This window comes from Sorex araneus, chromosome 5 (assembly GCF_027595985.1).
Source record: "Sorex araneus isolate mSorAra2 chromosome 5, mSorAra2.pri, whole genome shotgun sequence".
Lineage (NCBI taxonomy): Eukaryota > Metazoa > Chordata > Mammalia > Eulipotyphla > Soricidae > Sorex > Sorex araneus.
The window spans coordinates 48,454,910-48,481,778 of NC_073306.1; the positions used below are offsets into that span (position 1 = coordinate 48,454,910).

A 26,869-nucleotide genomic window follows, 5' to 3' on the forward strand; every position below is an offset into this window, starting at 1 on the left:
AGACATCAGAATTAAAAATGTGTTTGTCCAAACTGGGCTATTTATTTTCATTTATTCATTCCTCCCTCTCCCTTTAGTTGTCGCAATTAGTGGGTTCGTGAACACACTTAGTTGTGGTCTTGAACACTGATTGTGGAGGGTCACACATTTGTGTCAGTGCTTGCACAAGGACATCTGGGACCACACTCTTTTTTTTTTTTTACTTTATTTAAACACAGCCATGGATGGCAATGGATGGCATTGTAACATAGAAGCCAACTAAGCTCAATTAGCAAAAACATTAACACAGAAGGCTCAAGTAGCAACAACAGCTTAGTAAACCCTCAGACAAGAGGTTTTACAAAGTTGCTCATGATGCATTTGCCTGTAGGCATTCAATATTCCAACACCAATCCCACCACCACTGTCACCTTCCCTCCACCATTGTCCCCATTTTCCCAACCACTCCTCAAGCCTGCCCCGATAGCAGGCCCAAAATTTTATATTGCTTGTTACCACTAATTTGTTAATGGAATGATCAAAAACTACTTCAGTCAAAGAAAATTTGTGAAAATTCTTGTCTCTTACCCTGGGGACATTAAGTACTTGTCTGAGGGTTTATTCTGGATTCCATATGGTCCTCTGAGCACTGCCAGGAGTAATTCCTGAGTGCAGAGCCAGGAGTAACCTCTGAGCATCACCAGGTGTGGCCCAAAAACAAATAAACAAAAAAAGGTGAATCTGAAATTTTCAGCAGTTTGGCATCTCTATGGAACTCAGACCTAACACAGTGAAGCCTAGCCCTAGGTATGGCAGCAGCTACTGGGGTGTGAGTGTGGCTGCTGGGGCTTTGGCAAAGCAGGAATTTGGCTTGTCCCCTTCCCGAGGTCACCCTGGAGGTCACAGTCAGGGACCAGTGTAACCGAGAAATTTTTGCAGCTAGTTATTCTCTTTCAGGATTGAATTGGGGGGCTGGAGCGATAGTACAGCGGGTAGGGTGTTGGCCTTGCACGCGGCCGACCTGGGTTCGATTCCCAGCATCCCATATGGTCCCCTGAGCACCGCCAGGAGTAATTCCTGAGTGCAGAGCCAGGAGTAACCCCTGTGCATCGCCAGCTGTGACCCCCCAAAAAAAGATTGAATTGGGGCCAGAGTGATAGTACTGCTGATAAGGCATTTGCCTTGCCCACAGCCTACCAGGGTTCGATCCTCGGCATCTCATATGGTCCCCTGAGCATCATCAGGAGTGATTCTTGAGTGCAGAGCCAGGGGTAACCCTGAGCATTATCAGCTGTGGCCCCCAAACAAAAGAAGTTGAATTATGAGCCTCTGGAGCAGGGCCGACAGATGAGCTGACATGGCAGCATGGTGGGCCCTGGGTGTGGCTGCCGGAAGTACGGCAGGGGGAGGACCACACTCTAGACGTGGAGCTCACCCACTCCTGGCTGTTGTACACACTTGTGATCACATGTTATGATGCCTATTGTGCAAGTGGGGGAAGCTGAGGCTGAGAGGGAAAATATTTGGTTTTGGGGCTTTGGTTGTGGGGAAAGTTACCTATGGACTCCTACTCACCCATGACCATTTCCTGGTTCTTGAATGTTCAGTCAGACGCCTTAAAGTAGACTTTTAACTCCTGAGCCTGAGTAAACCCAGCCCCTGCCTCCTGTCTGCCGTGTAATTTCTTCCTTCCCCACAGCACCTGGTCTCCTCTGCTCCTGCCTCACGGATCGCTCACCCGCTAACGAGCACAAGCTGAGGACCAAAATCTTGTACGGCAGGGCAGGTATCGGGTTCCTGTGACAGAGAATGAGCCAAACACAACCCACACGCTTGAGTTCACGGATGGGTGGGGAAACACCCATCATTAGCTGCTTCCCAAACAGCAGGAGGTATAATGAAATGGAGCAGGAGAGTGCCTGGAGTCCCCAAGGAGGGCAGCAAACCCCGCTGGAGATGCCTTAGTTGGCTCCCTGGAGGTGTCATTTGAGTTTTCCTAAAGGGTGAGTGGAGGTTAAGGAGGCACTGGCTGCAGTGAAGGCCTACGGAGGCAAGACCTGGCAAGGTGGCGTCTTGGAAACAGGCTGGGGGCTAAGAGCAGTTTTGAGACTGATGGAGCATGTGCTGCACATGCAGAGCCCTGGGGTGATCCCCTAGCCCCACATGGCCCCCGGGTACTGCAGGGAGTAGCCCTGGAGGCGAGTGTCATTTTAGCCCCCAGGACTGGGCGTGAGCAGTAGCACATTTCTGGGACCTACCACCGAATAAACTGGGCTGATTGTCCAAGAATTGTCATGTGGCCCCCAGACTGCCTGAACACTTTTTGAATGCCCCCAGCCCCACAAAAAAAAAAAGGGGGGGGGATTGAATTGATGCTAGTGCCCAGAGGGGAGACACCACAGGAAGGTGCCAATCTAGGATGTGTTGGCAGTCAATGGTGACCAATAATATCGTTGCTGTTACCTACAGGATGGGGTCCCCCAGCAGGGATGCAAGGGCAGGACCACAGGACTCCCATCTACTCCCCAAATGACCTGAGCTCCAAGCAGCTGGAATAACTGGCCCTGCTCCAATTCTTGTTGCTGCCAAGGTCTCGAATGCCAGATAGAAGAGAAAGGACAAATTCAAGGAGGCAAAGTAGAGACAAATAGGCTTCGACTCAACTGTAAGTTTATTAGAAAGGCCATGGACAGATGAACCCTGAGTTACCAGCTGAAGAAAGAAATGAACAAAAGCCCCTGTCCGCATTGGCCCGCCCCGGCCTTCCATGAGCTCGGTCCTATGGCAGACTCCAACACAAAGTCGGCCAGAAAGTGCTTTCCGGGGCCTCTGGGGGCCTGTGTGGATGCTGGTGCCTGGAGTGGGGAGCCCTGGGGTCTTGGTCCTCCCCTCTAGCAGGGAGTGGTTCCGGACCCCCTAGCAGAATGGCCAGGAAAAGGAGCTGGCAAGGGGTAGAGCAAGTTCTTCTTAACAGCCGCGAGTCTGGAAGGTGCTGGCCAGCCTTGGAGTGTGCAGATGGCTACAGGCGGCTGATCGTGGGGGTCCCAGGGCAGCCCCACAAAGCTATTTTAAAGAGTCTCAGCCACAGAGAATCCTCCCGTTGACTGCCCCTCCTGGGTATTTCTGCTCCCAGAAAGGCAAATGGATCTTCTGACAATCTGCGGAGGTTGATGCCATTTTTTTTTCCGTAGGCCCCTGACCACCGCCGGGTGTGACACCCCTCCCCCCACCAACGACAAAACACACACACACACACACACACACACAAAACAACAAAAAAGAGTTTGTACAGTGATTCGGTTTCAACCAGCAGAGCCTGAGCCGAGAAGAGTCCATCCTGGGGAAGAAGGCACTTCTCACACCTTAGAGGGGTGGTCTGGGCCGGCTGCCTCCGGGGCCCCTCGGGGAGAGGGGCGACAGCTCCTCCCGGCCCTGTGCCAAGGCCCCGCTCTCTCTGGGAAAGCGCTTTCTCCATCAAGCAAGCGCCGCCCTGCGGCCTGGGCGCCCCGGCCCCTCACAGGGTGGTGGATGGCAGCTTCCTCACCCGCCGCTGGGCCAGGATAGAAGACTCAATGGGCTTCAGCTGGGGAGTGGGCTTGGAGCTGTTGAGAGCAGAGTAGGTGGCCGCCATGGCTCCCTGGAGAAAAGGTGGGGAGTTAGTGACCAAAGGTGGGGAGGCAGCCAGGGGAGGGGACCTCTACAGGACCAGGCCAGCCCTTCCCAATGCGCCCAGCCCACCGACACCCCTCTGAATCCAGCCTTGATGGTCTATACCAGGCAACGTTCTGCCTCCTCCTGCAGAATGGAAGCATCAGGGGCAGGGGCGAGAGTGCAAAGGGCTGGAGTACACGCTGCGCTGTGCATGTGGGGGCCTCAGTGCACTGCTAGGCGTGATCCCGAGGCACAGAGCTGGGTGGCTCAAACAAAACTCAAAAATAACAGGAGTCGCAGCTTCGGAGGCCCAGGGGCCTGGAGTGAACTGCTGACACCTACATGTGCGACTGGGGCTCCCTGTCTTCACACAAACATGGCAGGCCTGGCTCTGCCATCCCAAGTCCTTCCCCCTGGATCCCTGGCCTGGGCCCCAGGTGGCTGTACCTTCACCAGCTGCGGGTCCTGGTGAGACAGCTGGCTCTGGGGTAGCTTGTCTTTCTGGGTGATCCACGGGTGTTGCAGAACCTGCTTAGCTGTGAGGCGCTGGTGGGGGTCCACGTGCAGCATCTTGGACACCAAGTCCTGGGGTCAAAGCAGGAAATGGGGTTGAGGGAGTAGACAGCTGGGTCCCGCTAAGGGGGAAAGGGCGAGGCGCCGCCTAAACTCACACAACAGCACTGTGGCCCTTCTCCACCCTGCCCTGCCTGCCCAGAACCCACCAGGGGCCCTTTCTGGCTTCTTCCACAAACACCTTTCCCTCTCCCCTTCACCTTCTAGAAGCCACACAGGACAGTGAAAATAATATAAGGTTGGAGCTGTACTGATTCTGACTCAAAACCTCTCTCTTCTGCTGAGTTACTCTGGGCAAGTGACTTCAACGCTCAGCCTCAGTTTCTCCTCTGAGAAGCAGATAACACCAGTCTTTTGAAGCCAATGTGAAGTGGTCACCTTCACTGGGGGGACTCAGCCCAGGAAGTCCCATAGGCAGGGGTGCTAATCCTACAGCTCTGGTCTGCCTCAGGGCCCGGGACACAGGAAGGGACAGTGCACCACTGAGTTGCCCAATGGCCTGAGAGCCGGGGGCAGGCTGCCACAGTCACAGGCCTCTGTGACATGAGCGGAAGAAGCCAAGCAGCGGGGAACCCTGGAAGGGGTTCCCACCTCTCCACCCCCAAACAGGCCAGTCCAGGCCTCGCACTCACCTTGGCTGTCTCTGAAATCGTATTCCAATTCCCCCCACAGAGGGTGAACTTCCCGCTGCCAATCCGGGTCAGGATCTCCTCTGGAGTGTCGCTGGGCCCGTTGGCAAATGGAGTGTACCTGGAGAAAAAGCCCCCCAGTCGAGGGCCACCCCTGAGGCTCCCCTGTCCACTGGGGTCTCCTGAGGGAAGTTTCTTCCTCCTCTTCTTCCTGCTTCCAAGCCAGGGCCATGCCTCCCCTCCAGTGGCACACCCTGGCCTGACCCCCGGGCACTCACCCTGCCAGCATGGTGTAGAGCAGGATGCCCAGGCTCCAGATGTCACAGCCTTCATCGTAGCCCTGGCGCTTCAGCACCTGGCAGGAGGCAGGCGGGGAAAGTGGACAGTGTAAGGGGACAGCAACCAGCGCCCCACAGGTTAAGATTCCCCCGGGGCACGCTGGGAGCCCTGGACATGGTGGAGGCTCTGGGAGTGAGCCAAGGCCACCTCTGCCAGGTCTCCTTCCTCTGCCAGTCAGGGAGGCCGGGCCACTCACCTCAGGGGCCACGAAGTTGGCGGTGTAGCAAGGGGTCATGAGGAGTCCATTCTCCGCCCGCAACTGCTTGGCAAAGCCAAAGTCACAGATGCGCAGGCACTCAGGGTTCCCCGACTCGTCCACGTACAGGATGTTGCTGGGCTTCAGGTCCCTGTGCACAACCTGGAGGCGAGGGCAGGGTTCAGCTGCCACCGTGGAAGGCTGTCGTGGCCCAGGGCAACTGCCACGGCAGGGGAAGAGGGACAGACAGGCCCAGAGAGAAGGACAGAAGGGCCCAGAACCTGCAAGGAGGGGAAGGGGCTGGACTGGGCCGAGTGCCACTAGTGTTGTGGCGTGAACCCCTCTAGGCAATGCCAGACTTGCCACTGCTTATTGCATACTCTTCGGAGACACTCCCATGCCTCAGTTTCCCGCAGGGTTCTCCCCCCAGCTGACACCTGTTTCCAGAGTACAGCTACTGTTCTGCTCTCATCCCAGCTCAGGTCATCAGCCTTACTGAAGCCACCTCCTAACTCTGCCTGCTTTCCCTCACCTCCCAGTTCGTTCTAACCCAGAGCCTGAGAAACCCTGGGCTTGGAAAGCAGACAGAAAAGCCCCTGGCTTGTGGGAGACAAGAGGACGAGCCCACAGGGTCCTACTCAACTGCACTCTTGACCCTCAGTCTGTCTCTAGTCCTTCCAGGACTTCTGGCACTGCACACTTTGATCTGTGCGGTGTAGGGTGTTTTGGTTTTGCTTTTGAGGCTACACCGGTAAGTGCTCTGGGCTCACTTGCAGCAGTACTCAGACGACCAAGTCTGCACTCTGGCCCTTTGAACCCTCTCTCCGTGGGTGTGTTTGGTTGGGAAGTTGGTGGCTGTGATACCACGTGGTGACTGTCGGCAGGGTGAGCTCAGCCCAGAGCTGTTCCTTTTCAGCCTTGCTCATGGCTTGCCCAGTTCAGGGCAATGCAAAGTGAGAACTTGCCCCTTGTCCCCCAGCACGTACACCTGGGGACAGGTAGCAGAAGCCTCAGAGGGCCCCTGCCTCAGTGGGCCACAGTTGCTTGTCATGTGTTCAGGTGAGATCTCGATGGGCCACTTCTGTCTCCCTAGTTCTCAGATCTCACAGCCACACTAAGACTGTGGAACTAAGGTCAGTGCTGGCTCCCACTCTCACCTCCGCTTCCGCTGTCACAGTCTGTGGATTCCTGCATAGCCTCAGTTCCCTCTTCTGTAAAACAGAGCCCCTGCCTGTTTTACAGAACAGACCTTCCTGAGTCAGGCCCTAGGGCTGCTGATGGATGGTAGTCTCTATGTTCCAGAGTCACAGACTACTGCTCCTGCTCCGGAGCTCCTGGTTCCCCCCTGGGCTCATAGGTGAAGCCTTTCAGTGACTCCCTGCTACTTGCTACTTCCTCACCCTATTATCCATTCACTGCAAAGTCCCTCAAGTGCCCAGAGCCCCAGCTGATTGGGTGATTTTGGCCATAAAGGACCGTCCCTGTCTGAGCACCTGCTTGCCTCAGCTTCCCGCATGGCGCCTAGCACAGAGCAGGCTGAGTGAGTTCTGTGCAAAGGGCACATCACACCCTGAACCCGCACAGCCTGGCGGGGTCAGAGTATCAGCCCTGAAGCTGAGCCCATGGGGCAGGCTGACCCAGGAGAGCAGCGGACCAGACAGGCCTCCCCAGAGGGAAGACTCGGTCTTCCATGGGCTTGTAGCTACACCTGCCTCTTGGCTAGTCCTTCAACAGGCCAAACATTTCTGCCTCAGGGCCTTTGTACTTGCTATTTCCACTTTCTGACACCGCCTGAGTCCTTTGCTTGTTTTTTTCAGGTCTCAGTTTAAAAGTCACCTTATCAATGAGGTTTCCCCTGGATTATTCTATGTAATACAGCAATCAACAACCTGTCTTACTCAGACTCCTTACCCTATTTGATTTTTATCCATAACATTAACAACAATTTGACATAACATGCACTTCTTTATTTTCTGAATCTGCCCCCTGGCATGTAAGCTCCACCACTATTTTGCTCATAACTGGGTCTTCCCATTTAGAAAAGTTCTGTGGGGTGGGAGAAATAATACAGGGTAGAAGGTGCTTGTCTTGCAAGCAGTCAACCCCGGTTTGAATCCCTGGCAACACATTTGATACCCCAAGCACTGCCCAGGGCTCACTCCTAAACACAGGGCCAGGAATAGCCTCTGAACACAGCCAGGTGTGGCCCAAAAAAAAAAAAAAAGAAGAGAAAAGAAGGTGCCAGCACATAGTAGATATTCATAAATATCCATCAGCCCAGAAAGACAGCTCAACAGGATGGAATACATGCTTTGTACCTGGCTGGGAGCCCTGGTTCCCCAAGCTCAGCCAGAAGTGATCCTCAAGCACAGATCTAGAAGTAGCATCCAAGCAGCATGGGGTATGACCCCCCCACAAGCCCAAAATAATTAAATATCTGTCAAATAAGTGAATTGCTAACCCTGGTGGGCCTTAAGCAAATGGAGTTCCTCTGAATTCCCTTTGCTCACATAGCAAAGGGAATTTGCTGAACAGTTTGCTTTCAACCTCACCTACTGTCGGGGGCTGTAGCGATAGCACAGTGGGTAGGGCATTTGCCTTGCACGCGGCAGACCTGGGTTTGATTCCCAGCATCCCATATGGTCCCCTGAGCACTGCCAGGAATAATTCCTGAGTGCAGAGCCAGGAGTAACCCCTGTGCATCGCCAGGTGTGACCCCCAAAAAACAAACCAACAACCTCACTTACTGTCTCAGCATTTGCTATCACTGCTCCAATCATCACCTTCCTTCATATCTTCCAGCCCCCAACCCTACTCACCCTGACCTTCCTGAATCAGGCCCTAGGGCTGCTGATGGATGGTAGTCTCTATGTTCCAGAGTCACAGACTACTGCTCCTGCTCCGGAGCTCCTGGTTCCCCCCTGGGCTCATAGGTGAAGCCCTTCAGTGACTCCCTGCTACTTGTTACTTCCTCACCCTATTATCCATTCACTGCAAAGTCCCTCAAGTGCCCAGAGCCCCAGCTGATTGGGTGATTTTGGCCATAAAGGACCGTCCCTGTCTGAGCACCTGTTTGCCTCAGCTTCCCAAATGGCGCCTGGCACAGAGCAGGCTGAGTGAGTTCTGTGCAAAGGGCACATCACACCCTGAACCCGCACAGCCTGGCGGGGTCAGAGTATCAGTCCTGCAGCTGAGCCCATGGGGCAGGCTGACCCAGGAGAGCAGCGGCCCAGACAGGCCTCCCCAGAGGGAAGAGGGGCAGGCAGACAGGAGACAAGGAACAGCACTGTAGTTGCCCGGTGGAGGCGCCTGCCTGTACTATATCTCTCTCCTTCCCAAGGCCCAGAGGACAAGCCGGGCCTGGCACCTCGTCTCCTTCCCCTGCCCCAGTCAAGCTGCCCGGAGGTCAGGGATGCTCTGCTTGGTTACGGGGCCGATCACTGTATCACTGTAAAGATTTTCCCTTTCACAAAGGCTGCCCGCTGTGAGCGAGGAAGGCCGGGGCAGGGGCTCTGTTTTACAGAAGAGGGAACTGAGGCTCTGCAGGAATCCACAGACTGTGACAGCGGAAGCGGAGGTGAGAGTGGGAGCCAGCACTGACCTTAGTTCCACAGTCTTAGTGTGGCTGTGAGATCTGAGAACTAGGGAGACAGAAGTGGCCCATCGAGATCTCACCTGAACACATGACAAGCAACTGTGGCCCACTGAGGCAGGGGCCCTCTGAGGCTTCTGCTACCTGTCCCCAGGTGTACGTGCTGGGGGACAAGGGGCAAGTTCTCACTTTGCATTGCCCTGAACTGGGCAAGCCATGAGCAAGGCTGAAAAGGAACAGCTCTGGGCTGAGCTCACCCTGCCGACAGTCACCACGTGGTATCACAGCCACCAACTCCCCAACTAAACACACCCACGGAGAGAGGGTTCAAAGGGCCAGAGTGCAGACTTGGTCCTCTGAGTACTGCTGCAAGTGAGCCCAGAGCACTTACCGGTGTAGCCTCAAAAGCAAAACCAAAACACCCTACACCGCGCAGATCAAAGTGTGCAGGTCCAAGACAGCCCTGCGCCAACAGGCCACCGCCTCTGGCCGAGTCGTGATTTCAGTCCTGCCTCCGCTGCAGTGCAGAGCTGTGAGGCAGGAGCATGCCACTTCACCTCTCTGGCCCAGAAATCTGAATATAACTGAAACATCCAAATGGCCACAAGCAGTCTCATGAGTTTGAGGGCAACCCAAGAGAAAAGCATGAAAGAACATGCCACATGTGCTAGAGGCGATGACTGAAAAGTGGAAAACACCAGGGGCTGGCAGGGACAAATCTCACACAACTCTACGGTGAGTGTAAGTTGGTTAAAAACAACTTTGACCGCATTCACAAAGGAGGAACACAGGCACCCACACCACTCCACAGCTAGGGACACACCGACGCTAAAAAGGTATGGTCACCAAATGATGCCAATCCCGGGCCAAAGAGGCATAACTTGTTAAGAGTTAAGACCTGTGACGAGTGAATGGGCGACAGACCACGACACTATGGTCTGATCACACAGTACAAGGATAAAGCCAAGAGGATGAAGGAAGGATAGTCGCCCCAAAACGTACATGAATCTGAATCAAAAGCCAGATATGAGTGCTGATACAGAGAATTCGAAGAGGGGTCAAACCAGTCCAAACCAGTCCACAGCCATGAGAAGTTAGTTTAGAACTAGTAAACTTAGGGAGGGGAGAGGGGCTGGGCGGGGCACGAGGGGACTTTGAGGGAATTAGAAATGCTTCATTTCTTGATTAGAAGTGATTTCATGGGTGCATTTAGTTTTTTTAAAGATTCACAGACCTGCATGGGGTTTTGAAAAACTGGAGGGTGGGATGGAAAGCTAGTACAGGGGGTAAGGCACGTGCCTTGTACATAGTCCACCCCCATTAGGTTCCCAGCACTACACACAGTCCCTCAGCAGTGCTAGGAGGGATCCCTGAGCACAGAGAGCACCGCTGGGGATGGTTCTAAACTCCTTGTCCCTCCCCATTTTTAATTTTTGTATTGTGTTGTCTTGCTTGGGGGCTACACCTGGCAATGCTCAGGACTTACTCCTGGCTCTGCCCTCAGGAATTACTCAAGTTTGGGGGGACCATGTGGGATGCCAGGGATGGAACCTCACTGTAACATGTGCACTGTTGCTCTGGCCTCAACTTCCCAACTGTTTTAGAAGGTTTTGGGTCTTACCCAGCAGTGTTCAGGCAGTGTGTTTGGAGACCATGTGGCGCCTGTGACCAAACTCAGGCCTCCCACTTGCAGAGCACTAGCCCTTGGAGCCACTTCCCTGACCCCAGGACTTAATATGGTTTAGGTCTCTGCAATCCTTTAATAAGAGGATAACACTAAGGGCTGAAGACAGAGTACAGGAGTTAGGGCACTTACCCTGTATGCAGCTGACCCCAGTTCAATCCCTGGTAACAAATATGGTCCCCCGAGCATCACCAGGAGTGATAACTGGGCACAGAGCCAGGAGGAAGCCCTGAGCACTGCCAGGTGTGAGGTGTGGCCCCCAAATAAAACAAAACAAAACAAAAGATGACAACATTAAAACAGAATTGTTGTCATGCTCACAGCCAACCTCCCCCCATCAACACACACACACATGCATGAGAATGAATCCCCTGGAAAAGCCAAGTATGCGCGACTTGTGACTAAAATCTCCAGGCTTGCATGGAGGTGGGAATGGGTCCCCTTCTCCCATCTCCCTGTGCTTCCGGGAGGCCTGGATTTGATCCCTGACACCACCAGGTCCTCCAAACAACACTGGATCACCACCATCAGGTGTGGCCTAAAAACCAAAATAAAGGGGAAAAAAAGCTACTGTATAAAGGCTAATAGGCATATGACAAGGTGCTTATTATTCACTGATCTCAGGGAAATGCAAATCCAAACAATGATATTATCACCTCACACCTGTGAAAATGCCCAGAAAAAGGTGTTAGTAGGGTTCTGGAGAAAAAGTAACCCTCATATACTGACTGTTGGTGGGAATGTAAATAGGTCAAGTGTTTATGAAAAACAGTAAGGAGATTTCTCAAATAATTCAGAGAATAATGGGACCAGGCTGTAGCTCAGTGGCAAAGTACATGCCATGCACATATGAAAGTGGGGTTCAATCCTCAGCAAAACACACGTGTATACACACACACACACACACACACACGCACACACACACGAATTCCACTCCTTAGTATCTATCCCAAGAACACAAAACACGAATTTAAAAAGATGTATGTGCATTATGTTCATTGTAGCACAATTTACAACAATCAAGATCTAGAAAAACAAGTACAGCATGCAGAGCGCCTGTCTTGCACGTGGCTGACCTGGGTTTGACCCCCAGAACTACATGGCCCCACTGAGCACCTCCAGGAATGATTCCTACACACAGAGCCAGGGGTGAGCCCTGAGAACCGCTGAGTGTGGCTCATATAACAATAATAAAAAATGTACTTATATAGTAAGATAGAGACAAAGACACAGATAAAAGAAAAGGCAAATGTGGCAAACCATTAGGAATTGGTGAAGCTAAAAGGAAAACTGGTCTTACTGTACTAATTCCTTGAGCTTTCTATATATTTGAACATTTTCCTTAATAAAAAGCTATGGAAAGGGGGCCAGCGATAGCAGAGTGAAGTAGGGTGTTTGCCTTGCACGTGGCTAACCCAGGTTTGATCCCAGGCATTCCATATGGTCCTATATAGTCTTCTGAGCAAGGGTGTGACTAAGAAAGTTAAAAAAAAAAATGCTTTGGGAAATCCATAACAACAAAAAAAGGGTTGAAAGAAAGGAGAGAGGCAGCTAAAAAATATTAATTCTTGAGGCCACAGAGCATACAGCAGGCATGGCTCTTGCTTAGGAAGCTGCCAAGCCGGGTTCGATCCCTGGCACCCCAAATGGTCCCCTGAGCACCTCCAGGAGTATCCCTGAGCACAAAGCTAGAAGTAAGCCCTAAGCACTGCCAGGTGAGGCCCAAAAATCAAATACTTTAAATTAAAAATTTAAAGTATCTTAACAATTCTTGAATCTGGATGATGTGTATATGGGGATTGCTCAACGTTTTTCACAACAAAAAGTTCCTTTTAGGAGTCAGAGAGATAGTATAGTGGGTAGGGCACTTGCCTTGCAAATGGCTGACCCAGGTCTGATCTCCAGCATCCTGAGCCTGCCAGGAGTGATCCCTGAACACAGAGCCAAGAGTAAGCCCTGAGATTACAGATGTGACCTCAAAACAAAACCAAACAAAACTATAATAATTTAATTTTTTTTAAAAGGCGTGGGGGCGGGGCTGGAGCAATAGCACAGCAGGTAGGGTGTTTGCCTTGCACACGAATCTGACCCAGGTTCGATTCCCAGCATCCCATATGGTCCCCTGAGCACCTCCAGGAGTAATTCCTGAGTGCAGAGCCAGAAGTAACCCCTGTGCATCACTGGGTGTGACCCAAAAAGCAAAAAAAAAAAAAGAAAAAACAACATGGGGGTAGGCTGGAGAGATAGCACAGCAGGTAGGACATTTGCCTTGCATGTGGCCAACCTGGATTCAATCCCTGGCATCCAGATGGTCCACCAAGCACTACCAAGAGTAATTCCTGAGCACTGAATCAGGAGTAACCGCTGAGCATTACTGGGTGTGGCCCCAGAAAGACAAAAATGAAAAAAGAAAAGGACATAGGCTGGGGTATGACTCAGCAGTAGGGCAAAGGCCTTGCATGTGTGAGGTCGGGTTGGCCCCAACATCACGCACACACGAGTCCACACCACAGTCCAGCTCCTTCTTCTGCCCCGGGTGTCTGTGGCTTTCCCAGGAGCTGGCTCTGCCTCCTGCCGCTTTCCCAGCCCAGCAACTTTCTTTCCTGTTCTTTTTTTTTTTTTTTTTTTTTTTTGGTTTTTGGGTCACACCTGGCAATGCACAGGGGTTACTCCTGGCTCTGCACTCAGGAATTACTCCTGGCGGTGCTCAGGGGACCATATGGGATGCTGGGATTCGAACCCGGGTCGGCTGTGTGCAAGGCAAACGCCCTACCCGCTATGCTATCACTCCAGCCCCACCTGTTCTTTATTCTTTCTGATCTTTGGGCCACACCTAGCGGTCCTCAGGTCTTACTCCTGGTGTGCTCCGGGGACCACATGTGGTGCCAGGATCTAACCTAGCTCAGCTCTATGCAAGACCTATGCCCACCTTACCCACTCTACTATCGCTCCAGTCCTCTTTCTTTTTATGTTCACCATTTCGTATCAGAAAAGGACACAAAAAAATCCTCCCTCTCCTGATTATGGCAATTTTACTCTATCCCACAAGCATGGCCAGTAAAATCTATTAGTAGTAGAGAACATGGGAGTGAGATGGGAAGAGACCCGGCATCTTTCTTCCTCCCATACAGGCCCTGGAGGAGCAGCTCAGGAGTTTGCAGACAGGGAAAAGGCTCTGAGCTGACAGCTTTCCCCACTAACACACAGGACTCAGACACAGCCAGTCAGATTCCAGAGCATGCATCTTTCACCCCACCCTGGGATAGAAAGCACCGTCAAACATCCTGTTTGGGAGAGAAACTCATGCTCTTTCCAGCTCCGATGTGCCAGAAGGCACTTTTCTCCCCAACTTGTGCAATGATCAAGCCACGCCTCCGCCCTCCCCGCACCCCTTGCCTCCAGCAGTGCTTCCTCCAGCTCCATCATGGACCCTGGCAGCTTCCCACAATGACCAGCCACCTCCGGAGTTGGAAACCGCTCTCCATCGTGTCCAGCTGCCTCTATCCAACAATCTGGCTCTACTGCCACAGGCTCTGAACTCACAGCTCTGAGCCTTCTCTTCTCCCCGGCAAAAGAGGCCCCCGACAGCACCTACTATAGAGTGGTTGCAAAACTCAGCCTTGCACACGGCTGCAATGTGGCTGCATGACATTTCATATTCTACACCACTGATGTACAGGAGTAGCACACCACATTGGATGGGATGGAAAGTAGAAGGCAACCAACCTCGATTAAAAAAATATTAGCACACAAGGCTCAGCCTGTAACAACAGGTTAGTAATCTCTTATACAGGGGCTTAATGGCTCCAGCGTGAGATACAACAATCTTCATATACTTTCTTCTAAAAAAACTTTTCTGGATCATTCTTAGCAAATTATTCATAACAAGCAATACAAAATAAATTATTTAGGGCCTGCTATTGGGGCAGGCGTGGGTGGCGGCTGGGAAAATTTGAAATAATAGTGGTGGGAAGGTGTAACGGTGGTGGGATTGGTGTTGAAATGTAATAAATTATTGTGAACAATTTTTAAAAATAATTTTAAAAAACCAACTGAGGGGCCAGACAAATAATAAAGCAGGCAGGGCATTTGCCCTGCACACAGCCGCCCCAGTTCAATTCCCTGGTATCCTATATAGTTCCCCAGCACTGCTGGTTGTGCCTGGGCAGCCCCAGATCCTCAGGACCTGAACGCAACCATCTAGATAGCCAATTACTTCTGAATTACTCAGGAGTAATTCCTGAGCTCGGAGCCAGGACCAACGTGCTAGGCATCTCTAGTTATGGCCCCAAACAGAAACAAAACAAAAAATCAACTGAGATCATGTAAGGAAAGAACTCAGTGTGATGCCTGGCATCTAGTAGACACTGAAGAAATGTATTTTCACAACCTGTTCTCGGCTCTCCCTCCCTCTCCTACTCACCCAGTTTCCTGCACCTGGCTGCTTGGACACTGCTCTGAGCCAGGCCTCAGTGCTATACTCTGTGGCAATAGGACCCCCAGCAGCTTCAACCCCTCGAGGTCACCCATTCAGACATACCCCCTGGGAGTGCAGATACTCCACGGTCTTGCTGATGGTGTATAGAACGCAGCTAGCCTCCCGCTCCGAGAAGAATTTCTGCCTGAGGATCTTGTCCAGTAGCTCGCCACCTCGCATCAGCTCAGTCACCAGGTACACGTGTTTGCCGTCATCATACACCTGCCAGAGACTTCACTGTGGGCCCTTTCGGGATGCCAGTCTGGGCCCTGGGGACCTGCCCACTCAGCTGGCCAGGACAGAGGCACATGTGTGCAGGACACACTGCCAGGACTTTTAGGGGTCCTGAAAGGGGCTGTCACCTTGGACCCCTGTACTCCCCAGATAGGACAACGTGGGAATGTCCCCTGGTGGACAGGAGAGCTTTCAGGTTGGAAATGGACAGTCCTGGGGGTGTAGCCAGACAGGAAGCATCAGGGCCCCTCCATCCCGCGCCATAAGCAGTGGAGAGATTCAGTGACAAAGGTCAGGCACTCCCACTGAGCCCCTCCAAGAACAGAGTGCCCCAGTGCACACCACAGTCTCAAAGCACCCCCCACTCACATCTTTGAGTGTGATGATGTTGGGGTGCTGCCCGTACCGCAGAAGAATCTCAATCTCTTCTGAGGGATCCCGTTTGCTCTTGTCAATGACCTAAGGAAGGGGGTACATGTGTGGTATTAGGTCTCTCCCTGCTCCAGAGGCACAGGGCAGGGCCCCTGTCTTTCACCCAAACATCCTGTTCCCATCTGGAGCCTTAAGCAGAAATCCTCTCCCCCACCCAGCCACAACTACAAGGACGCCTCCCACAGTCAAAATGGGGTCAGGCAGGGCCAGATTAGGATTAGGAGACAGGAAAGAGTGATGAGGCGGGCTGGAGCTATAGTACAGCGGGTAGGGCATTTGCCTTGCACATGGCCAACCCAGGTTCGATCCCCAGCATCCCATACGGTCCCCCAAGCACTGCCAGGATCAATTCCTGAGTGCAAAGCCAGGAATAACCCCTGTGCATCTCCTGGAATGACCCAAAAAAAAACAAAAAGCAAAAAGAGTGATGAGGCTTGTCTTGCATGTGCCCGATCTATTTGATCTCTGGCACTACAAGGCACCCAAGTGTCACCAGGTTTAGCCCCAGAGGCCGCAAGCACTGCTGGTTGTGCCTGGGCAGCCCCAGATCCTCAGGACCTGAACGCGACCATCTAGATAGCCAAGAACCATCTAGGGGGAGTTCTTGGTTCCCCCCTGGCCAAGAACTGCCAGGAGGGAGCCTCTCTGAGGATTCCTTGGGAGGGTCCCCTGACGCTCCAAAAAAGACAAGGCCAGAGACCCACCTTGACAGCATACTCCGTATTGGTGGCCTTGTGCACACAGCGCTTACACACAGAGTAGGAGCCCACACCGATGGTTTCCTTTACCACATAGCCGTCGCTGAACACCAGGTTCTTCCCGTGCAGTTGCTGCAGGAAAACCAAACGGTGGGGCTGATGTGCCAGTCTCACACCAGGGTCCTGGGCTCAGAGAGATAACACCAGGCAAGGGCAGGGAGCTGGACAGGAATCTGCCCCTCTTTGGGGCTCCGTTTTCTACTCTCCATGATGGGTACACAGCAGGTTTCTGGACGGCCAGGCTGCAGTATGTGGGACGTGGAGGGAGCAGGAAACAAAGCAGCAACCTGCGCGGGAGGTCTCAGTAGGCACCCTGAGAGGACCGGCAGGCTTCGGGGGGTGCAGGGGATCTGAGAGGACTGGCAGGCCTCAGGGGGTGCAGGAGCCCTGAGCTGACAAGCTGCCTCCCTTTCTGGGTGACAGACCCATCTCACAGGTTATCGGAGTCTGAGACACTAATTGCAGGAATGCCTCTTGGGGTGCTGGGCACAGAAGACCCTTATCTCTCCTTTCATCAGGAGATCTCATGTGCCGGGGATGGCCCTAGCAACTGCCGCAGTCCTCTGGTCCAGCCTCTCTCTTGGACACAGAAGAGCTAGTTGGAGAAGTGACACAATCACCTTCACTCCACAAATGCTAGCTCCTGTCATCCTCTCAAGGACCCTGCGAGGAAGGTTCTCTCACCCCTCACTCCTGAGAGATGGAGAAACTGAGGTCAGGTTCCCCCTCAGCTTGTGACCCTGGGACACAGGCAACCAGCTCAAGTTGACATTCTCGCTTCAGAATAAGTTTGCTTGGGAGCCAGGAAGGTGGACAGATGGCACACAAGGGGCAGACATGAGTCACCTCCCGTCCCTGTCGGGAACCTGAGAGCCACTTTCAGGATCACCACCCCCACAGCCCACCCCCACCATGTCCTTGCATCAACACAGACCCCACTTTCTGGGCTCTGCGCTAGTGAACAAGTATCTGTCATCTCTGTTGTACAAATGGGGCCCAAAGAAGTTGACTGGCCAGTGGTCTCCAGGGTGGCACAGGGTGAGAACCCATATCCCCATGCCCTGCTGTGTGGCTATCAGGTGGTAAAGGGTAACTGAGCACCCAGCTCTGCCCCTTACCTGAACCACCGAGTGCAGTGGTGCCTGCGTGGAGCGAGCTTTGCCATCATCATCCATCAGGCCAGTGGCCACGAAGCTAAAGCCACGGAATAGCTGATGGGCGCCCGCGCTGGGGGGGATGCCTGGGGAGTCTGGAGGGGCAGAGAGAGGGTATGAGTCTGAGTGGCACCCCTGATCCCAAGGTAGCCCCACAAAAGACAAAGGCAGGACATCGAGGCAGTAGCATGAGGGACTACCTGTCCTAGGCCTCTGTTTGAGCAAAACCAGCATGTGTTTAGACATGCCCAGCCTTGTGGGAACAGAAGAGCCCCAGATCCAGGGTCTGGTCCATACCAAACACTTCATTCCTTCCAGATGCCTCTCCCCAGGCCCCCTGACTTGGTTTGCCCCCTCAGGGCAGCAGCCAGTCAGAGAGTTGCCCCACCAACCCGCTATACTGCCTGTGCTTGTCATTCAGCTATTCCCTTCTTTCCACATGAAAACACCCCTTAGCCACTCTCTCCCCACCCATTCCTTGTTGCCAAACTTCTTGAAGCCTTAGTCTCTGAGCCACCTTCTAGGCTGTTCCCTCCAGCTAGGTGATCTATTTCTTGCCCACCCTCCAAGTGTGCCTCCTGGCGCTAGTGGGCACCACTAGTCAAACTGTACTCGGTGCCTGTTCTCACATGTCTCTCCCCACGGAAAGCCTGTGCCTAGGTCTCCCCATCTTCATATGGGGCGCCAGGTGTAGTCCCCAGTAAAAGAACAGAAATCGGGGATAGAGCAAGAGTACAGCGGGTAGGGCTATTGCTTTACATGTGGCTGACCCACGTTTGGCTCCCAGCATCCCATACTGTCCCCTGAGCATCAGGAGTAATTCCTGAGTGCAGAGCCGGGAGGAAGCCCTGAGCACCACCATGTGTGGCCAAAAAGAAAAAAGAAAAAATCACGAATAGGACAGACTGTTCCATGTGCTCAGAGATGTGCAAGCCACAGTGAGAATGCACGCCCCCACACCACCTGTCTGCCAAAACCTGGCCCTGTGGGTGTACTGCCACCTCGCAGTCACCTGGCCAGAGGTTAGGACTGATCAAGCTCCCTCCCGGACTTTGAATTCTCACAGAAAACCTGGGGACCCAGGAGGTCTGTGACTGAGCCGCATGCACACCCTGAGACCTGGAGGGCAACATAGCCAAAGCCAATCCCCACACTTGCTGTCACCTCAGCTCTGCTGCCACACGGGCTCCACCTCACCTTTCTGCTGGGTTCGATTTTTCAGCCCTGACGCCAGCATGAAGCTGATGTCTAGGGTTGCCATTGGGCTGGAAAGTGCCTTGGGCAAGGGTCCTGATGTCTCCATGTGGCCTTAGCTTCCCACGGCCCCACCCTCAGCCTGACACAGAGACACTGCAGAGATGCAGGACAGAGTGAAAGATTCCCCAGCTGACAGTCCACAGTGACTGCCGTCTCTGAGCACCAGTGACCCAAGATGCCCTGAAATCTGCTCCCCTCCCAGCCAGCCCCCAACAATCCAGACAAGGGACATACCCCTGGGGGTGCGGGATGTGAACTCGGTGTCAAAGTAGAAGGTGTCGTCGGGCTGAGCCACAGCTGGCTTAAAGGGGGGTTTGATCTCGCGACGGTACAGCTTCTGCAAGGTGGAGTAGAGTGAGGTGACCTGAACCAGCCCAGGAGCCCCCAAGCAGGGGAGACGGTAAGGCAGAGCCCCCTCCCCAGGTGTGTCCCTACTCCCCACTGGGTGGGTGCACACTCACGTTCCAGTCGATGGTGGAGTAGAAGACATGCCGCTTGATCTCCTCTGCCCCATCAGGCCCAGAGCCTGGAAGAGCCCGAGACATAGTCAGCTCCTGAGCAGACCCCCCGGAGCCCCCTCACACCCCTGCCATCTAGGACCAGCGGCTGGAGCCGTCCACTGAGAGCAGAGTTGGAGGAAGGACTCAGGCTACCCCCAATCTGTGCAGCTATCACCCCAGAGTCCACTCAGCACATTCCATTTGCTGGAGCCCCTTATGAGAAGGAAGGCCCAGGGGGGCCAGGCGACCCGCCCAAGGCTACAGAGTTGGATCAGAAGCGGGGCACATTCTGAGAGCCGCAGAGAGGGCCCCATCCCACTGCCACCCCACATCCTAGGGTCCTTATCCATTGCCCACGTCCACCACGGGCCAGGCTCACCCCATTCACTTTTGGGGCCTGGCCTGGCCTTATAAAGCAGGTCGAGATCTAGGTGAACCCGGGTGCTAAGCGGCACGCGCGCGGTATGAGACCACAGGCCTCACCTGCCCCAGTGCCAGGGGATCTAGCCAGAACCTCACCACCCCTGGGACAAGGGCCAGTGTCCAGGGCTGCTTAGCACCCATGAGGCCCTCATCCCTGTACCCAACATTCCTGGATGGCCTCCGTGAGTTTGCAGCAAAGACCTGACACAGGAGCCTGAGCTCACGCACTCACGTGCTCACGCCTGTGCCAGCAGCCTGGGCTGTGAGCTGTGTGGGGCCTCTGTCCTTGTCCCAGGGGGTGGGGATGACTCAGTTCCTGCCTACCCCCACACACGGGTCCCCCCTCCCAAATGCCACACACAGAGCCAGAAAGGAGGGGGGCTGGCGGCATTGTCTGCCCACACAAAGGACAACAGACCCTTTCAACCCCAGATGTGGCCCCGTGGCCCGCTGCGGCTCTACCCCTCTCCCTCTGCGGCCGGAGCTGCTTACCAAGCCGGTTGGCAGGATTCCGCTTGAAGAGAGCCCGCAGGAGGCTCTGGGCTTCTGTGCTCAGAAACTGGGGCATGCCTAGCTTCGCCCTGAAACAGCCCCCGGGTGTCATCAGGAGGAGCCCCGCCCCAGACCTGTCTCCCCTCCTCCCCCTGGCCAGGTCTGGTTTCCAGCTCAGTCCAGACAAGCCACCTACTAACTCACATCCTGAGGGTTTCGGGGACCCCTCCTGCAGCCCCAGGGAAAAAAAGGGAGGCCCTGGGAAGCACACTGCTCACCCCAGAGGGCCTGCTCACGCGTGGGGGAGCCTGAGGCAGTCACAGGGTATTCCTCTGACCCCCAAAGTGGGGGGATTGCGAGTGGGAGGGACCCAAAGGTGTCAGGGTGGGGTGGGTGCATACTTCAGAATCAGTGTCATGGTCTCCTTCCGGTCCTTCCCCTGGAAGGGCAGGGAGCCTGTCAGCATCTCGAACTGCAGAGAACAAGGGTTCAGTCAGCTCTGTCCTGGGCTCTCCTGCCCAGGCCACTCAGCTTCAGTCCCAGGACTCTGGCAGACTTGACCTGTAGAGGTCCGAGTCCACCTGGGTCCAGACTATCAGCCCCTCACCCCACTGTCATCTAGACCCCCGGGGACAGATCTAGGAGCCAGAAACAGGGGGTGGCCCCAACCATGTCTAGGGGGTGGGTTCCCGAATAAGGCCAAGCCTGGGACCCTTCTAAGGAAGGGAGGCTAAAGAGATAGTAAGGCGCATCAGTTCAATCTCCCGCACCATGTATGGCCCTATCAGCAGCACCAGGAAGGGTCCCTGAGCACAGTGCCAGGAGTAGTTCCTGAGCACCACAGCGTGTGGCAAAATAGAAGGGGGGGGCAAAAAAAAGAAGGAAATGAAATGAAGCTTGGGTGAAAGGTGTGTTCAGCTAGGCTCAGAGAAAGGAAAGCCACACAGACCATCAATCCCCATGTACAAATGGGGAAACTAAGGCCCACACTGGGTTGGCAGCTTCAGCCCTGCCTGAGCACTCACCATCAGCACCCCATAGGACCACCAGTCAGCACTGTGGGTGTGGCCCTGGCGGCTGACGACCTCAGGGGCCATGTACTCCACCGTCCCACAGAAGGAGTAGGCCTTCTTCTCGTGGTCAATGGCCTCCTTGCTCAGGCCAAAGTCTACAGCCGGAAGCATAAGAGGACACATCTTCAGGAAGTCCTGCCTGCCCCACCGCCACCTTGTACCCCAGTCTGTCCCCTCACTACAGCCAAGGCTCTCAGGGATGACCCCCATCACCCAGAGGAAGCTAAGGCCCAGAAAAGTGCAGTAACTTTCCCAAAGCCACAAGAGGGGAGCAGTGATTCTAATCCAGGCAATTCTGGGTCTGGAGCCAAGGCTTTGCAGTCCTTCCAGGGTCTGGTACAGGCATGGAAAGAAGGAGCCCCAAGCGCTCAGCCCAGACCCATCACCAGCCCCATCCATGATCACAGCTAGTGAGTGGTGGAGACAGGGCTAGAAGGGGCAGGGATCCCCACTCACCAGTGAGCTTGATATGGCCCTCCTCATCCAGAAGGATGCTGTAAGGAAGAGATGGGTCAGCATCCTTCAGCTGTGGCCCCTCCATGGGTTGTGGTAGCACTAAAGGGGATGGGGGTTACCCCAGCCCAGAGAAGGTATTTCACTCCGGTCCACCTAATAGGGGGAATCTTAGGTGGGGGGCAATGCCTCAAAGGTGTGTTGCCTACCTTCTTTGCTAATCCTGAGAAAACTGAGAGCTTGATACCTCTGAAATGCATAGAGGTATGCTAAATGGGACGATTTTAACAGTGGGAAACCAAGGCTCAGGGAGATTAATACCCCCCTCACAATGAAAGCTAGTAGGTGGGAAGGTAAGATTTGAATTGGGTCTGTCTAATTTTATTTTTTATTTTTTTATTTTTTTGTTTTTTGGGTCACACCCAGCAATGCTCAATTGTTACTCCTGGCTCTGTACACAGGAATTACTCCTGGCAGTGCTCAAGGGACCATATGGGATGCTGAGAATCAAACCCGGGTCGGCCACATGTAAGGCAAATGCCCTACCCGCTGTGCTATCACTCCAGCCCCGGGTCTGTCTAATTTTAAAAGCAGATCTCATTCCACTTGGTGCCACACTGGCTTCTAAGGTACCAACCAAGGATATGGAGATGCTAAAGAAAATTCTAGAAAATTTGAGGCCATATCAAGGAACAGTTTTTACTGGCAACTTCTCGAGAGGCACACTGGATTAGCAAGAAAGGTAGGCAAAGTCTTGGGCCTGGGACGGGTGGGGCTTGGACTTTACTTAGGGCCATACTAGTGCATCATCAGTTCCCCACCTACTGCCTGCTACCCCACTATTCAGTTCCCCCCACCCTGGGGCAGTCCAAGAGAGGGGGGCTTTCTCAGGTAGTGCTACAACCATATCCATGAGAGTGGGTGGATGGAGAGTCCAGGGGGTCCTCAGGGTCTACCTCTGCTCTCTGGGGAGGTAGGCAGGGGTTTTCACTCACTTTTCAGGCTTCAGGTCTCTATAAATGATGCCCAAGCTGTGGAGGTGGTCCAGGCCCAAAGCCAGCTCGGCTAAGTAAAACTTTACATCCTCTTCTGTGAACATAACCTGCAGCAGAGTAGGCAAGGTCAGCTGGGGAGCCTCTCCCCCAGGAGCTGGGCCACTGGGTGTCAGCAGCTTCCTGGGCAGACCTGTAGACACCCATGTCCAACACGCTTCTCTTTATACAGGAGTCTGACGTGCAGAAAGTCCACATTACACAGCAGTGCTCAGAAACAGCAAAACATGAGAAAATGCCACCATCAGGATGGTCCGGCAGCAGCAGCAGAAGACAAAGATAAGGATATTTGCCTGCTAATCAATGCTCCACAGTAAAATGAAACACAAACTTTCTCCAGACTCCAGGAGAAAAGATTTTTTAGGTGAGGGGGGCCACACACAGTGGTGCTCATGCCATACTCTTGCTTCTGTGCTGGGGGATCACTCCTGGTGAAGCTCAGGGACGAAACACTGTGCTGAAGATCAGATCAAATGCAGGGTGGGCACAAGCAAGGATATACTAAAAAAGTAAAGTCCAGAACAAGCCATACCGGATTATACATTTTAACATAAGCAAGTATGAAACAAGATTCAGACCACTGGGGCTGGAGCAATAGCACAGCGGGTAGGGCGTTTGCCTTGCACAAGGCCGACCTGGGTTCGATTCCCAGCATCCCAGATGGTCCCCTGAGCACCGCCAGGGGTAATTCCTGAGTGCAGAGCCAGGAGTAACCCCTGTGCATCGCCAGGTGTGACCCAAAAAGCAAAAAAAAAAAAAAAAAAAGAAAAGATTCAGACCACTAATTGGACTGACTTCTATTTATAAATGAATGGAAAGCTTAAATAAGAAATGAGTAAAAATGTTTATCTAGACAAGGAGTGGGAAGGAGACTGCTCAATGCATATGTTGGTTTTTTTTCTTTTAATCATATGAATATATGATCTAGTCAAACATTTAAAAAGTAAAATTGAGGGGCTAGAGAGATAATACAATGGGTCCTGCATGTGGCAGACCAAGGTTAGATCGCTGGCATTCCATATAGTCCCTTGAGCACTGCAAAGAGTGATTCCTAAGTGTAGAGCCAGGAGTAACCCCTGAGTATTAAAAAATGGATATGGTTAAAGAATAAAATAAAAAAAATGGATATGGAAAAAAATTGAAATAAATTAATTAATTTAATTTAATTTCTGGGCTAGAGTAGTACAGTGGATTCAGAGCATGCCTTGCATACAGCAGACTTGAGTTCAATCTCCAGCATCACATATGGTTACCCAGACCATCAGGAATGATGCTTGAACATTAAGCTAGGAATAAGCCCTGAACAATGCCGAGTGTGGCCCCCAAACCAAAATAAATATATAAAAGTTCTGCTTTTATGTATTTATCCCCATTCAAATCCCCAGCACCACAAATGCCCCCCCAAGCACCACTAGGGATCACTCCTGAGCACAAGACCAGGAATAGCCTCTGAACATTGCCAGGTGTGGCCCTACAACAATAGAAATAAGTTTGCCTCTCTTCCAAAGTCAGGATATATTAACAGTCCCATGTGCTGACCTGGCACATGGGACTGTTAACCCTTATACCAATTCAACAGCCAGTGTTGGCACTAGATGCCAAAGTATCAAACTTCTAGGCTGATATGATAGTAGTATGACAGGTAGGGCTCTTGCCATGCATGCGACCTGGGTTCAATTCCTGGTACCCCTTATCGTTCCCTGAGCCCACCCGGAGTGATCCCTGGAACAGAGCCAGGAATCAGTCCTGAACACAGCCAGGTATAGCCAAAAAAAAAAAAAAGTATCAAGCTTTCTGGATGGATTTGGAAGTGGGAGCCAACCTTAGCTCCCTAAAATTAAGGTGACACCAGATCCAGAGTGTCGTCCTCCTCAGTCCATCTTGGGGGATCTCTGAGGGTTTTTTGGGGGGTAGGAGGTGGTTCTGGGTCAGGAACCTCTCAGTAGGCCTAGACACCAAGTCCAGTGACACCCTTCCCGCCCCATCCCTGGCCCTTTGAGGAGAGGTCTTGTGGCCCCAGCTCCTTCCTGGGGCCCTCTGCAGTAAGGTGTAGCTCACCTCTTTAGAGAGCCGTGTGAAGAGGTCCCCGCCACGCAGGAAATCCAGGATCAGGTAGAGTTTGCCCTCTGTCTGGAAGGCTGGGGGGGGAGGAGACAAGGCCAGGAGTTAGCTGGGTCATCAGCCCTGTCCCTCTGGCCCCAGCAACCTTCACCAATCAGGTAAGAAGTGGAGTTGCAGCCCACAGGCCGGGCCAGGCTGGCAGATAGGGTGGGAGGGGGCTGGAACATAGTACAGTGGGAAGGGGGCGGGCCTTGCACATGGTTGACCTGGGTTTGATCCCCAGCACCTCACAAAGTCCCCCAGCCCGCCAGAAGTGATCCCTGAGTGAAGAGGCAGTAGTAAGCCATGAGGACATCTGGGTGTGGCCCAAAAACAAACACACAAATAAAAAAAGCAGGGTGGGAGTGGGAACATGGAGAGGGTTGCTGTCTCACCATAGTGTAGCTTCACCACAAAGGGATGGTTTACATCGGCCAGGATGTCTCTTTCCATCTTGGTCCGAACACGATCGCGCACTGGCCAGGAGAAAGGCAGTCACCACTGGTGTCGTGGCGAGCAGGCGGCCCAGGCCTGACTAAGAAGAGTTCGCCTTCCCTGTCTCTTCCCCTCTCACAGCAATGTCTGCGCTGGACCCCTGGCAACCCTGACACCCCTCAGAGTAACTTCCTACCATGTCCCAATGAGCAATCAGTCTGACCAACCTACCCTTCTATGACCCTCAGCCTTGGCCCTGTGTACCCCGATCACCCTCTTCACCTGCCTGGGCCCAGGGAAGCTGTCTGGAAAGCCAGATCCTGAGGCCATAATTCACACACATACATCTGAGCAGTGCGCACGCGCGCGCGCGCACACACACACACACACACACACACACACACACAACCCTGGGGGCAAGGACACAGGACTGCCAACACTCTGCCGTGGGTATGTGCCTAGGACATTAATATTAATCCTACAGCAAGTCATGACACTTCAACTTTAAAGAATTTTTAAAAATCCCTGGGCAATGCTGATCATCAGCAGGTTCTTCCTTGACTCAGTCCAGGACTCACCTCCTTCAGGAAGTCTCCCTTAACGGCTAACCTGGGTAGCCCCTCTGCACCTCCATAGTTTGGGTGCTTCCCCCTTCAGAGTGCCTTTTACTCTTGGCTTTAATTTTCTGCTTCCCTCCATGATGAGGCCCTGCTGCAGTGAACTATCTGGATCATGAGTTCCCAAATACCCCTAATATCTGCAAACCACCCCCACACGTTTGCCTGGCGAACTGTTCTTCCTTCCAATAACCTCCCCTACTCATGCTTCACAAAATAGCCCAAATGGCTCCTCCTTATGTGAGACCCAACTCTCTGAGCCACAGCCCACCCGCTCTGTCTTTTCTTCCAAATGTAGGGTCCAGGCAAGGGGTTAGGCTCTCTCTTCAGACCATGCGCCCCGGACATACACTGCCACCCAACTCAGTCCTAAGACCCCCGCGAGCAGTTCCGGTCCAGCTGGGCCCTGCATAGGAGCGGCCCCCACTAACCTTTCAGTGTCGCCTTCTTGAGTACCTTCATGGCATACAGGTGTCCATTGTCTGGCCGGGTGACTTTCCGCACCAGGAACACCTGGGAAGGCCGCAGTAGGGACACGAGGGAGAGTTGGCAAGGCTGAATCTGGGACCCACCCTCCAAGCCCCAGGCTCCACCTCTCTTTCCCCTGAGCCCCAAGTGAACCTTGTTCCCTTCTAAGGCACCAGCTGACTTCTCATCCTCCCTCCAGACCCTCCCACTCTTACTGGCTGATCTTGGAGCCCCAAGGTGACCCCCAACCTCCACCTCTGATATACCCAGCGCTGCCCTCCTGCTATGGGCTTAGGACTCA

The 26,869-nt window shown here is 53.3% G+C and overlaps 1 protein-coding gene and 1 non-coding gene across 2 annotated transcripts in view; both read right to left on the minus strand.

The window, feature by feature from the left end:
* Nucleotides 1-2,627: 2,627 nt before the first annotated feature.
* Nucleotides 2,628-26,869, minus strand: part of RPS6KA1 (ribosomal protein S6 kinase A1) — a 39,627-nt gene continuing 15,385 nt past the window's right edge. Inside the window, exons 4-22 of the mRNA XM_004603474.2 lie at nucleotides 26,532-26,613; nucleotides 25,444-25,524; nucleotides 25,007-25,086; nucleotides 22,892-22,998; nucleotides 21,900-21,937; nucleotides 21,396-21,538; nucleotides 20,772-20,842; nucleotides 20,371-20,459; nucleotides 19,417-19,481; nucleotides 19,190-19,292; nucleotides 17,663-17,793; nucleotides 16,491-16,616; nucleotides 15,724-15,813; nucleotides 15,184-15,342; nucleotides 5,368-5,529; nucleotides 5,111-5,187; nucleotides 4,836-4,953; nucleotides 4,078-4,215; nucleotides 2,628-3,616 (exon numbers count right to left, since the gene is read on the minus strand). Of these exons, the coding sequence (XP_004603531.1) occupies nucleotides 3,494-3,616; nucleotides 4,078-4,215; nucleotides 4,836-4,953; nucleotides 5,111-5,187; nucleotides 5,368-5,529; nucleotides 15,184-15,342; nucleotides 15,724-15,813; nucleotides 16,491-16,616; nucleotides 17,663-17,793; nucleotides 19,190-19,292; nucleotides 19,417-19,481; nucleotides 20,371-20,459; nucleotides 20,772-20,842; nucleotides 21,396-21,538; nucleotides 21,900-21,937; nucleotides 22,892-22,998; nucleotides 25,007-25,086; nucleotides 25,444-25,524; nucleotides 26,532-26,613 (1,983 nt within the window). The 3' untranslated portion in view covers nucleotides 2,628-3,493. The remainder of the gene's footprint in view (nucleotides 3,617-4,077; nucleotides 4,216-4,835; nucleotides 4,954-5,110; nucleotides 5,188-5,367; nucleotides 5,530-15,183; nucleotides 15,343-15,723; nucleotides 15,814-16,490; nucleotides 16,617-17,662; nucleotides 17,794-19,189; nucleotides 19,293-19,416; nucleotides 19,482-20,370; nucleotides 20,460-20,771; nucleotides 20,843-21,395; nucleotides 21,539-21,899; nucleotides 21,938-22,891; nucleotides 22,999-25,006; nucleotides 25,087-25,443; nucleotides 25,525-26,531; nucleotides 26,614-26,869) is intronic.
* Nucleotides 13,606-13,744, minus strand: LOC129405404 (small nucleolar RNA SNORA29). Its single transcript, XR_008630556.1, has one exon. It is a non-coding gene; the product is annotated as a small nucleolar RNA SNORA29 (small nucleolar RNA).